General features: G+C 39.3%; 2 protein-coding genes across 3 annotated transcripts in view; one reads left to right on the top strand and one right to left on the bottom strand.

Annotated features, from left to right (window-relative positions):
- Positions 1–6,510: 6,510 nt before the first annotated feature.
- LOC108361815 (uncharacterized) lies at positions 6,511–8,507 on the bottom strand. 2 transcript variants are annotated; one of them, XM_017614583.1, is made up of 4 exons: positions 7,947–8,507; positions 7,375–7,844; positions 7,206–7,309; positions 6,852–7,136 (listed from the first exon to the last, which is right to left on the bottom strand). In XM_017614583.1, exons 2-4 carry the CDS (start codon positions 7,643–7,645, stop codon positions 6,891–6,893), a joined length of 621 nt encoding a protein of 206 aa, XP_017470072.1. In that variant the 5' UTR covers positions 7,646–7,844; positions 7,947–8,507; the 3' UTR covers positions 6,852–6,890. The 2 variants fall into 2 exon arrangements, with proteins under 2 accessions (XP_017470070.1, XP_017470072.1); XM_017614581.1 differs by having other exon boundaries at positions 6,511–7,112; positions 7,182–7,309; positions 7,375–8,507.
- Positions 8,508–9,320: 813 nt separating this feature from the next.
- Positions 9,321–13,202, top strand: part of LOC108361817 (uncharacterized) — a 5,880-nt gene continuing 1,998 nt past the window's right edge. The window contains exons 1-2 of the mRNA XM_017614585.1: positions 9,321–11,756; positions 12,115–13,195. Coding sequence (XP_017470074.1) covers positions 10,854–11,756; positions 12,115–13,195 — 1,984 coding nt within the window. The 5' untranslated portion in view covers positions 9,321–10,853. The remainder of the gene's footprint in view (positions 11,757–12,114; positions 13,196–13,202) is intronic.

Raw genomic sequence — 13,202 nt, 5'->3', positions numbered from 1 at the left:
AGCAAGATCGAGGAGATAACGGTATTCATGGGCCGGCACGGAATATTAATAGCTGCTGTCCAAGAGACGAAGCTGCGCGGTAATTCAACACTGTTGAATTGCGCCGGATACAACGTGCACCGTCGATATCGCGAGCGAGACAATGGTGGAGGCCTAGCGTTCATCACGCACCACGCAGTATCGTCTTATCGAAGCAGACATTGAACCGCAGGGATACCATGCTAGAATGTCAGGGAATCGCTATCCGGTCAGGCGATGTCGAGCTCGAAATATTGAACATATACATACCCCCTGCCACCAGCTGCCCGGCAGGATATCACCCTGAAATAGGTGCGCTCCTCAGAGGTGAAAACCGTATGGTAGTTGGTGACTTCAATGCGCACCACGATCTTTGGCATTCATGCCTGTCAAACGATCGTAGGGGAACAGAATTGGCTGAGCAGATAGACGATTCGACATTCTGCACAATGAACGACGACGCACCCACCAGGATTATGGGCAGCTGCTGCAGCTCGGCACAAATAACAATAGTCAGCGCTGGTCTGATAAACAGCGTAACATGGCGACCTATGCTGACCCTGACCCTAGCATCAGGCCATCTGCCCATAGTCATCTCGATTGATAAACCAGGCGACTTTGCTTCCGCGGATCACCGGACCTATGTAAACTGTTCTAAAGCTGATTGGAAAGGCTTCGCGGATGTTACTGAAAGCGCCTTCACTGCACTACCAATACCAACCGACATTCACGTTGGTGAACGTAAGTTCCGCAGGGTTGTCACTGCTGCTGCAGCCCGCTTCATCCCAGGAGGATGCATCTCGGACCGTCGTCCAAATTTTCCCGCAGTAGCGGCCGTCCTAGCCGATGAGCGCGACAACCTTCGTCAGGCCGATCCCGGAAAGCCCCGCATTAGGGATCTCAACTCGGAGATTCGGCAACTTGTGAACGTACATAAGCGGAAGAAATGGGAAGAGCATCTGAAGACCTGCAACTTCGCCTCTGGTGTGAGTAAGCTTTGGTCAACCGTGAGGTCATTGTCCAACCCGAGGAGGCGTGACGACAGAGTTGAAATAGAATTTGGTGAACACGCTTCGTCGGACCCGGAGCGATGCGCTAGCTATTTTAGCCGGCAGTTCATTCTGCATCCTCCGGTGGATAAAGCCGAACGTCGAGTGACCAGAAGGCTGCACAAAATGCCAAAACCTAGTGCGCCTCTTGTTTTCACCAGCGTAGAGGTGGATAAACCAAGTGCGCCACTTGTTTTCACCAGGTAAGTGTGGCCATCGGGAAGGCGAAAGCCTCCAAAGCCATTGGACCCGGCGGAATATGCATGCTGATGCTGAAAAATTTGGGCCCTACAGGAGTAGCGTACCTAACGGAGGTCCTCAACTTGTCAATGTCCACTATCATCATTCCAGACATCTGGAAGATGGGGAGAGTGGTCCCACTGCTCAAATCGGGGAAACCAGCCAGGTTATCGTCCGATAACCCTCCTTTCCCCGGTAGCGAAGACACTAGAGGCTTTGCTACTCCCGTAATTTACAAACCACCTGACCCCAGCGAAGCATCAGCATGGGTTCCGTAAAGTGCACAGAACGACAACAGCACTGAACGCCATAAATACCCAGATAACTCGTGGCCTAAACCATAAGCGCCCCTGTGAGAGAACCATTAGTAGCGCTGGACCTGTCTAATTCGTTCGACACTGTCAGCCATTCAACGCTACTAGAAGACATAGAGACCTCCTCTCTCCCACAGGGACTCAAACAAATCGACATAGCGAGCAAACCGAGGAAAATAAAACAGGGCGTTCGGATTTTGCTACGAATCGTAGAAATAGTATGCTGCAATCCCAATCGTATTTTCGAACTTTCGAAATTCGTAACAATGGCATGCCTTAAAACGAACGAGTAAGCTTTTTTTGCGTAATTTTGTACGAAAACAATTCTGTGTCGGAGGCGAGATAAAAGATGTAAATTGATGTGTGTTTTCAGGAAATATTAGTGGTGTTCATTTAAACAGATAAATTTGCCTTTCGCATATACGTATATTTTTATCCACTGCTTTATATAAACGAGCAAAAAAGAATCTTTGTTGCCTCTTATCGAGAAACTTGGGTCCGGTTTAGTTATTTGTATAATGATTTTCGGTTGTTGTGTCCAAACGCATAACCCGAATCCAAAAACTTTAACATCACGTGTAACCAAAGGATTAAAATTTTATTTAAAATAAATATTTCAATTTCCGACCACTAGCTTATTAATAAATTCGGTTTGCACTATACACTTTTTTGCAAATTTCGATATGGGTTCTGCACAAAAAAAATGTGGATGGCGTAGCCGGAGTGATATGCACAAGAAGTGTTGTATACCTTTGACATGCGGAAGCCCCTCTTCTCCGGCAACATAGAAAGGAGAATACTACTTAGTAATGGTGCATTTACATGGTATGAATCTGTTCATAAGCCGTATGAATTTTCCTATAAAAGAAGCACCAACTCTATGAAGAAATGAATGAAATCGATTTATATTTAACAATTTTGACTTATATACTTGGCAAGTATTTTTTTGTAAACAACAAACAAAAAAATTTCATTTTGTGCTAACTTCGAAACTAATAGCTTATTTTTTTGTTAAATGTGCTTTAAAAGGGACCTACTGCCAATAAAGCCTTGTGGATTGCAATTTTTCCATATTTGTAATGCTTCCATTTAAACATCTTTGTGGAAAAACAGTTTTTTGTTCAGAATTGCTTGTTTACGAAACGTTTGGCATTAGTTGAAATCATAGGGATGCCGTTTTCTTCCGTTTCTCAATGGATTTTATGCTTGAAAAGGCACCAAAATATGTATGAAATACTTCTACATATCGTCGTTTAAGCTGATGCCACATAAAACTTTTGCTTCGCTTTACGTGACAGATTCGCTTTGACAGATAAGATGAATTGTATGAAAATGCACAAAGCATGCCACATAAATCGTTGAAGCTGCAACGCGAAGCGAAAAGATGGCCAACTCCCATCTTTTTGCGCGCTTTGACAATCAGCTGATTGTAATTATTCATTATTTTACCAATTCTGCCGCCAAAGCCTTTTGCCGAAAAAATCAAGGGAAAAATATAAAAATTAACTACAATTGGTACTTAAAGTATAGATTTTAACTTTCCAGCAAGTAAATAATGGAGGAAAGGCTAATCGAAGCGATTAAAATGCAGCCATGCTTCTTCGATAAAAGCTCGCAATTATTTCGGGCATACATCAAGATAACCAACCGTTCAGCTATAGAAATACTAAAAATGCAGATTGCTAGTACTTTTTACGCTGATTTTAACTATATAAATATTATTTGCCGCAATTAAAAAGTAAAGTAGATATAAAAGGTAAAACAAAAAAAGTTTGATATTTTAAAATATTAATATTTTCTAAACTGCGCAACCGATTCAAACGGTAATTATATCAAAATAAAGACAATTAATTTATCTTCAAGCTGATATATAATATGTGTATGCTTTTTTTATATATTTCAGCCAAAAATATTATAAAACAAAAAAATGTCATAATTTTTTCATAAAATAACCTTTTTTTAGAAAGTCTATAATCAATACTAAAAAAGTTTATATTATTTAGAAAGTGCAAGTTTTTACCTTTAATTTGATATACATATTATATCATGATTTGCTTTTGAGTTTTCTGAATTCAGTGATAATAAAAAATATAAATGCATGTATGTGCAAATGCATATTGTAGTTAATTCAACGGGTTGGCTTTCCATTATGGCCGTTCGTTAAAGGGGCGGTGGCCGAAAGGTAAGTGGACGTGGCACCTCTAACCCACCTTTTTGGAGAGGGAATGAACCGCCATTGACAAAAATACAACCCCCGACAACCTAGGTCCCCTATGGTTTCCTAGGAAAATGGCCAAAATTCACAATTTTCATTTGCGGGTTTTCGCTTGAAAAATGTTAAATATTCATTTGCACAAGACATTTTTATAAAACACCTAGTAACCATAATATACATCACTGGGGCGGCAGCCCCAGGTTTACCACACCGAAAGGGAGTTTTAGTTACCTCATCCTTTCCCAAGGCTACATCACTGGGTAAGGGTTATAATCCCTAAGTGCGGCCGAAGGCCGCCTACACAGAAAGGTGTTCAGCTCCGCTTCTTCGGCAATACAGAAAGGAGAATTCTACTTTGTAAGGGTTATAATCCCTAAGCGCGGCCGAAGGCCGCCTACGCAGAAAGACGTTCTGGGCAAAAGAAACTATATCACCCACACTTGTAACTTGATTGTAAACGCTTTTAATTTTTTGTATCACTGAATTCTTAAACCTCAAAAGTAGATCATAATAAAATATGTATATCGAATTAAAGGTAAGAACGTGCACTTTCTAAATAATATATATGTCTTTAGCATTGATCATGCACTTTTTTCTAAAAATAGTTAGTTTATGAAAAACTTATAACATTTTATTTGTTTTCTAATATTTTTGGCTTAAATAGATAAGCAAGCAAAAACATTTTATATATCAACTTAAATGTTCCTCTATTGAAAAAATAAAATCAGACATTGTTCATTCGTTATATGGAAAAACTGATCAATACCATCTAAAAAACTCTCAAAAATCAACGGTAGTTTTTAGTGACTTGAAACTTGCACTTTATTATACTAAAATGAGCTACGAAACTGCAAACTCGAAAATTTTATAAAAATTCTGAATAAAAACTTTGATGACATCTTTTTTGAGTTTAATTAATTTTTGTGAACTTTGTGCAACCTTTCAAACCATCATTTCAGGTTTCTATTATAGATCGAACTATATTTTAAATGAAAATTATTAAAAATATATAAACATAAGTTGCAAGAAATATCATTTCGAATTTTGTTACTATCTTATTAACCGCAACTGTATATGTACACATGTATATGAAAATAAAAATGAGACTAATACATGAAACGAATTACCTGAATAAATAAGCTAGTTAATGGTTTTGTACATTCCGAAAAGTCTTTTATTCGTGTTAATTAAAAACTTAAACTAAGGCTTAAAAGTAATGGTGCGTATTTAATACGGTAAGTATTCATACATATGTAGAAATATATATCTGTGGACTTTTATGTGGATGTTTAGTTTACTATGGACTTTAGTCATTAATATGAGTAATTCAAGATGTTATCTCAATGAAAGTTAAATAAAAATGTAAAATATTTGTCGCTAACTCGTTTGAATAGCCCCAATGGTTTTTCTATATTAACAGAACGATATACATTGGCGATATAAAGNAAAACTTATAACATTTTATTTGTTTTCTAATATTTTTGGCTTAAATAGATAAGCAAGCAAAAACATTTTATATATCAACTTAAATGTTCCTCTATTGAAAAAATAAAATCAGACATTGTTCATTCGTTATATGGAAAAACTGATCAATACCATCTAAAAAACTCTCAAAAATCAACGGTAGTTTTTAGTGACTTGAAACTTGCACTTTATTATACTAAAATGAGCTACGAAACTGCAAACTCGAAAATTTTATAAAAATTCTGAATAAAAACTTTGATGACATCTTTTTTGAGTTTAATTAATTTTTGTGAACTTTGTGCAACCTTTCAAACCATCATTTCAGGTTTCTATTATAGATCGAACTATATTTTAAATGAAAATTATTAAAAATATATAAACATAAGTTGCAAGAAATATCATTTCGAATTTTGCTACTATCTTATTAACCGCAACTGTATATGTACACATGTATATGAAAATAAAAATGAGACTAATACATGAAACGAATTACCTGAATAAATAAGCTAGTTAATGGTTTTGTACATTCCGAAAAGTCTTTTATTCGTGTTAATTAAAAACTTAAACTAAGGCTTAAAAGTAATGGTGCGTATTTAATACGGTAAGTATTCATACATATGTAGAAATATATATCTGTGGACTTTTATGTGGATGTTTAGTTTACTATGGACTTTAGTCATTAATATGAGTAATTCAAGATGTTATCTCAATGAAAGTTAAATAAAAATGTAAAATATTTGTCGCTAACTCGTTTGAATAGCCCCAATGGTTTTTCTATATTAACAGAACGATATACATTGGCGATATAAAGTGTGTGCATGGTGATTTTTGTTTAATACTTGTGATGTTTTTCAAGTGAAAATTTTTTTGTACAATTTTTATTTAATATGGTTTATGCTTTAACCAAAACCATAACACTATTTCAAAGTTTATGCCAAATTTGAAAAAACGTAACATATTTTCGTTAAAACTTTGAACTTTTCAGTCTAAATAAAAAAAAAAAAATGTCTTGGCATGCAGTTATGGGCCCATGAAATCTTAGTAAAATCATTGGAAGTCTTAAACGGTTTAAAATCGGATTGAATTTTAATAATTGTTTCTGCCTAATGGCTTTTCTATTTTTTTTAATGTCACAAGCACAGTTTATTGAAACTGGCGATGTTTTTTTATTTTTTTTCGCAAACGCTCATCCGTTTTTTTTTCTACAGCAAATTCTTGTTTATATGGAAAAAAGTGTAAAAAGCCATCAGCCAGAAAAAATTATTAAAAATCAATTCGATTTTAAACCGTTTAAGACTTCCAATGATTTTACTAAGATTTCATGGGCCCATAACTGCATGGCAAGACATTTTTTTATTTTTATTTAGACTGAAAAGTTCAAAGTTTTAACGAAAATATGTTACGTTTTTTCAAATTTTGCATAAACTTTGAAATAGTGCTATGGTTTTGGTTAAAGCATAAACCATATTAAATAAAAATAGTACAACAAAATTTTCACTTGAAAAACATCACAAGTATTAAACAAAAATCGCCATGCACACAGTTATTATTAATGAATAAATCAAATTGGGTTGGACATGATGTAGTCTTTCAATTGATCCCGCAACGCAAATGCTCTCTTGTTGCATTATTGCAAGCCATGCGACCATGGTTTCGCAACGGCGTTGGGACTTCTTTTCTCCACAGCCCATTAATAACTTCTTCACCTTGGTATTGGTCCACATAATCAGCGGGACAGTAACTTCTATCGTTGAATTTTACAAAATTATGTAGCAACACTGCCGCTTTTACAATTGTTTCTGCTGTTTGTGGGTGCATAAATAACGGTGCAAGCATNTGTAGCAACACTGCCGCTTTTACAATTGTTTCTGCTGTTTGTGGGTGCATAAATATCGGTGCAAGCATGACCCTCCAACGAGCGCATAAAATTCCAAAAGCGTTTTCTATAGTTCTTCGCGCTCGGGATAACCGCTTATTAAAAACTTCACGATCAATTGGCAAACGTATTCCTAAATGAAAAAAGATATGCATATCAAACATTTATATATGTATATTAAAGTTGTTATTTACAAACCCGGATATGGCCGCATAATACAATTTTTGAGAGGAAACGCAGCATCTCCAACCATAAAATGAGGGAATTTGATGAGTGTCCCTGGCAGGTAATCGTCAACAGGTAAATCTAAATTACCACTCAACAGCCCTTGCCCAAAGTCACAGTTCCATAATATTCCACCGTCACTTTGGGAACCATAAGCCCCGATATCGACGGTCGTGAACGTGTAGTTGGCATCACAACTCGCCAAGAGTACGATGGAGTAATTTCCTTTATAGTTATAATACATAGAGCCGGAATTGGGGGGGGCATGAAATGGTTATGTGCTTTCCGTCTACCGCGCCAACACAATTTGGAAAGTTCCACATAGTATTAAAGTCAGCAGCAATGCGTTTCCACTCATGTTTTTTCGGAACCGGCAAGTAGATGCTCCCCAGTTCCTCCCAAATTGCATCACACACCTCACTTATTATATATGTATATATTATCTGCATATAAATGAAATGTTAAAGAATACATATGAATGTATATTTATGGTTAAGTTATCTACATACATAGGTATTTTACTAACTGAATTACAAGTCAGTCACGTAAGCGTTAAAAAAAGTCTGCACTTTGAAGATATTGACGGCCTGTTGGACATTTTTGTAAGACGTTTCTCCAAAAATTGGTGCAACAAGTCAAAAACCGAAGTGGTCATCCGGACACTCTTTCTGAACTGTTCCGGATCGCGTTGGTACATTTCCTCAAAACTGGAGGCAAACAGGCCTGTCTTGTCCCGGTCTTGGTAGAGACTTCAGACCCAAAATCGCCGCCTTGGAGTTTTTGTCAAGCACATCAAAGCTTCATGCATTAACAGCACTAATAATATTTCTAAAATATCCTCCAAAAACATTTTTTAATTTTTTGTATTAATTTCACAGCGATTTTGACGTTTAAACAAATGAAACGGGTGTTGCCAAAGTGTTCATTCTGGCATACCATTTGCGTCTTGCGCTTTGCTGGAAAGTTATAAATGTCACGCAAAGCCGAAAAGTTTTATCTGGCATCAGCTTTAAAGTACAAAACCGCGCATCAAAAAAATTCAAAACCTCGTATGTGAGGTTGCCTAAATTCTATAGGAGAGAGTAAAACATGTCCTAATTAAAAACGGTTCTNACATATATGTATCTCGGTAACCGTTCTACCAATTTGTACCAAACTCGGTGTGCTTGCCATATAGAAGCAAAACGTTGAAAATTATTGAAATCGAACTTAAATCACGGCCGCTTTTCATATCACAGTAAATTTCAGAAACGCTTGAAACTTCAATATTTCGAAATTTAAGGACGCTAATTTACTCAAAATGGATACACCCCGGTTTACCATGTAGCGGTAGCTTTCGGAAAGGTGAAAAACATATATTTAATACTTGCGCCGGGTATTTAATGCTCGGCTCCGCCCGAACTTAGACTTTCTTACTTGTTTAAACTTAATTATCTCTTTTCCTTATGTCTAAGTATCGATATTTTATTATAAATGGCTAAGGGCTTGATGCCAGGAGCTTGCGGTGACCAAATATCTTTTTTTGGCACAAATGTCAGTTACGAGGTTTTGCAGAACCACGATGCGCGCTTTTGTACTTTAAACGACGATATACATATTGGCGCTTACACAATATGTTAGTGTTTGGCCTAGCTTCTCCTCCGATATGTGGCGTGCGTGATTTTGTCACACAAAGTATAGGACAGTTTTACGCCGACTCCGCACGGCAATTGTATTTTTATGAGAAGTCGTTTCCATGACAGAATATACTCGCAGGTTTACTATTACCAACAGAGGGGCAACCGCTATTAGAAAAAACTTTTTTGTTTTTTATATTTTGATGTTGATGGGAAACTGGGCTTGAGCTCAGGCGCTGCGTAATGCTCTACAACAGCCGCCACTACTTTTACATATATTGCTGGTNGATTACTAAAATATATGTGGGACTGGACAGATGGACGAACACAAAATGCCACTAAGCAACCCTGACCAATGACTGACAAATACAACACTGTTCAACTTACACACACAACTCTGAAAACGACCCGATTGACGAAAGGAGGAGAATAAGAAAGAAGCGAACTGAGCAAACGGACACTCGCAAGTACACGGCCACACGGAACGGACGGATCTATTGTAAAAGTGAACCTTAATTAATCTAGCTAGTAAGGACGCCTTCAAGCAAAATAAAACTATGTGTTATTTGTAAAACTAAACTCGTGTGCGTGTATTTATTGAAGGGCCATCCTACAAGTGGCGTCAAAAGTGGTACGAATCCATAATATGTGAAAAAAAAAAACTTAAACAGTGGAGTGTACGAGCATATGTGTATGTGAAACTCGTAAGCGCGGAATTATATATACGCGAAATTAAACATTTTGTCAGGCGTCACTAAACGCAAAATCGTTGGCTGTATGTTTGTGCATATAATTGCGCACGAAAACCAAAAAACCAAAGTTTTAAATTAAAGACTGTACATTCTATGTGCTTAAAAGAACGGCACCTAACCGTTATTATAGTGGTCCGTGTGCGTCGTTGTACGGAAAATTTTCGGCATCGTTGCGGTACTTACCCAACCGCAAAAATTCGCAAAGACAGCGCATATCTGCTCGGCTTGGCGTAAATTACGAAGATCGCGGCAGCGATCTGCCAACTATAAGACAACGCACAACAAACTAAAACTCTGCGCAAGAGTACAGCGACGACAACAGCGGCAGAATCGGCAACTACTAGTCGAGCAAAGCGCAACTCACTTCAGCTACGACTGCGCAAGAGTACAGCGACGACAACAGCGGCAGAATCGGCAACTACTAGTCGAGCAAAGCGCAACTCACTACAGCTACGACTGCGCAAGAGTACAGCGACGGCAACAGCGGCAGAATCGGCAACTACTAGTCGAGTAAAGCGCAACTCACTACAGCTACGACTGCGCAGTAGTACAGCGACGGCGACAGCGGTGCGTTGAGCATCAAAACCAACGCGCAGGCAACGCAAAACCAACGTATAGTAGCGAGGGAGCGAAGAGCCAGGCGACAGAAGTTGACAGCAGCGGGGTTGAAATCTCAACCAAGAAGCAGATGAGTACATGTTGTGAATTTAATGTATGTATGTATATTGTAATATGTAGTCGCACATGTGTGTTTCCTTCATTTTACGTTTACATACAAACACAAAATATTTTCCAATAAGAAAATTTGATTGTAGCAGCAATAAGAGTGAAATATTTTCCAAATTATATATGTACATACGGGTATAGGCAAATACGCGTATACGAATATAAGCGTGTGATCAACAAACAAAATATTTTCCAATAAGAAAATTCGATTGTAGCAGCAATAAGAGCGAAATATTGTCCAAAATTACATATGTGCATACTTGTATAAGCGAATATACGTATACGATTACAAACGTGTGGCCAATAAGCAATTGAAATAGCTTTTTTTGATAAGGTTGAACATTTAAATTTGTAAACAATGGACCGCGACGCTATTCGAAACTTGACGGTTGACTGTTTAAAGGAAAAATTGGGGGAGTTAGGCTTGTCGACGACCGGACGTAAATCGACTTTACAAGGCCGATTACTGGAACATTTTGGCCTTAATGTGAGGGACGGCGGAGAAACCGATGGCGATGAGGTAGAAAGCCAGCAGAGCGTGCGCGAGGCTAGGGTTGGAAGGTCCGGTTTTACTCTTCGCGACATTGAGGATTCTATGACCTCATTCAGCGGATCAGGGCGTCCCAGTTATGAGCAGTGGCTCGAAGATTTTGAGGCGAACGCGGAAGCTGTAGGTTGGGATGAGTTACAACGTTTTATTTACGCAAAGCAGTTGTTGAAGGGCGGTGCGAAAATATTAATTCGCAGCCAAAGCGGCATTGTTAGTTGGTGCTCCCTAAAGCACGCATTGCAGCAAGAATTCGGCGACGCGCTGTCATCCGTCGAAGTGCATCGAGCCCTTCGCAACCGTAGGAAGCATCAGGGGGAAGATCTCAGAGAATATCTATACGTTTTAATGGAAATAGGCAAACCAATAAAAATAGACGAGGCCAGCTTAATCGATTATTTTATCGAGGGGATACCCGACACTAGGTCGAATAAAAGTAATCTGTATCAGGCGAAGGCTATCCAACAATTGAAAGAGCAAATAAAGGTATATGAGAAGATCCAGGCCAACAAGCCTCAGACTAGCAGCAACGCCAAATCGTCATCAAACAAGGTTTTGCCAAGCTCAACAGCGAAAGTTAGAGGATGTTTCAATTGCGGTGACACCGCGCACCTAGCTAGGAATTGCCCTCGCAGGCGAATGACTTGTTTCAAATGCGGCAAAGAGGGCCACAAGGCAGCTGACTGTAGAGTACCTCAGAATCCCTTCAACGCTNGCAAACCAATAAAAATAGACGAGGCCAGCTTAATCGATTATTTTATCGAGGGGATACCCGACACTAGGTCGAATAAAAGTAATCTGTATCAGGCGAAGACTATCCAACAATTAAAAGAGCAAATAAAGGTATATGAGAAGATCCAGGCCAACAAGCCTCAGACTAGTAGCAACGCCAAATCGTCATCAAACAAGGTTTTTCCAAGCTCAACAGCGAAAGTTAGAGGATGTTTCAATTGCGGTGACACCGCGCACCTAGCTAGGAATTGCCCTCGCAGGCGAATGACTTGTTTCAAATGCGGCAAATAGGGCCACAAGGCAGCTGACTGTAGAGTACCCCAGAGTTCCTGTACGTGCCGAGAGGAACCACGTGAACACTATGTCAGACGACTTGCCTCTTCCGAAGTCGGGAAAGAACAGTAACTTAATATTCAAAGATATAAATTTTAACGGAGTAATCGCATCTGCCCTAATCGACACGGGCTGCGATTTGTGTCTGATGCGTTATGATACGCTTATGATGTTGAATTTAGATGTAGATTTGGATAACGAGAGGCGTAGGTTAGTGGGGATCGGTACTAGCGAGCTCACCACATTGGGCAGCTTTACCGTATACCTCATTATAGACGACGTTCAGCTAAAATTTACCTTTCACGTAGCCAGGGAGAGAGATATAAAATACGCGCTCGTAATTGGGAACAACGTTTTGAAACAAGTTGACCTAATCGTAACAGAGGACGGCGCGAAGTTCAGGCAGAAGGCAGAGAAACAAAGCGAGATGCAAGTAGATAAATCAGCTTCGGCGGTTAACAGGTCACATGGTACAGAGGTAAAGTGTGTGACGGTAGACGGCAGATTCGGCACAAGGGTGCAGGCGGGCGCGAAGAGGCGCGTGGACGCGACAGTTGAGCTACAAAGGCAGACTCAAGGGCATAAGGCGTCGGTGGCAAAGGGCATTAATAAGGCGGGCGTTGTAGTAGCGAAGACGCGAGCGAATGCGAGAGGTCGGAGGACAGCAGAGGTGGATGCCGTTGGAGTAATAGCATCTAATGCTGCTAAGCGCGATAGAGTAGTGGCGAGAGATACTAATAGAGTTGACGAACTAGCCGCAGAATTTGAGGAGTTATGCCTGGTTGCTGATTTGAGAGAGGTGCTAGCTGACGACGTTGATCTGGCACATTTGAACAAGGAGCACGAAGAGTCTGTGAGGAGAATGATAGCGGAATACAAGCCCATAAAGAATACCAAGTCGCCAGTAGAGATGAAGATCCTGTTGTCGGATGATGCTCCCGTATACGAAAGACCAAGGCGCATGTCGCACTCCGATAGACAGACTGTGGACCATCAAGTCAAGCAGTGGCTGGAAGACGGGATAATCCAACCGAGCACCTCCGACTACGCATCCCCGGTCGTACTCGTCAAGAAAAAAGACGGCAGTAGTAGACT

This window comes from Rhagoletis zephyria, unplaced genomic scaffold (genome assembly GCF_001687245.7).
Source record: "Rhagoletis zephyria isolate East Lansing unplaced genomic scaffold, Rhagoletis_zephyria_1.1 Rzeph_scaffold_00856, whole genome shotgun sequence".
Lineage (NCBI taxonomy): Eukaryota > Metazoa > Arthropoda > Insecta > Diptera > Tephritidae > Rhagoletis > Rhagoletis zephyria.
The sequence above is the reverse complement of the archived record's forward strand: the minus strand, read 5'-3'. Positions and strand labels throughout refer to the sequence as shown.

Coding starts and splice junctions, on each gene's coding strand:
- LOC108361815 (XM_017614581.1), bottom strand. CDS start 7,645: ATGTATTATAACTATAAAGGAAATTACTCCATCGTACTCTTGGCGAGT. Junction 7,310..7,374: donor TATTATGCGGCCATATCCGG/GTTTGTAAATAA, acceptor TTTTTCATTTAG/GAATACGTTTGCCAATTGAT. Junction 7,113..7,181: donor TTGCACCGATATTTATGCAC/CCACAAACAGCA, acceptor TTATTTATGCAC/CCACAAACAGCAGAAACAAT.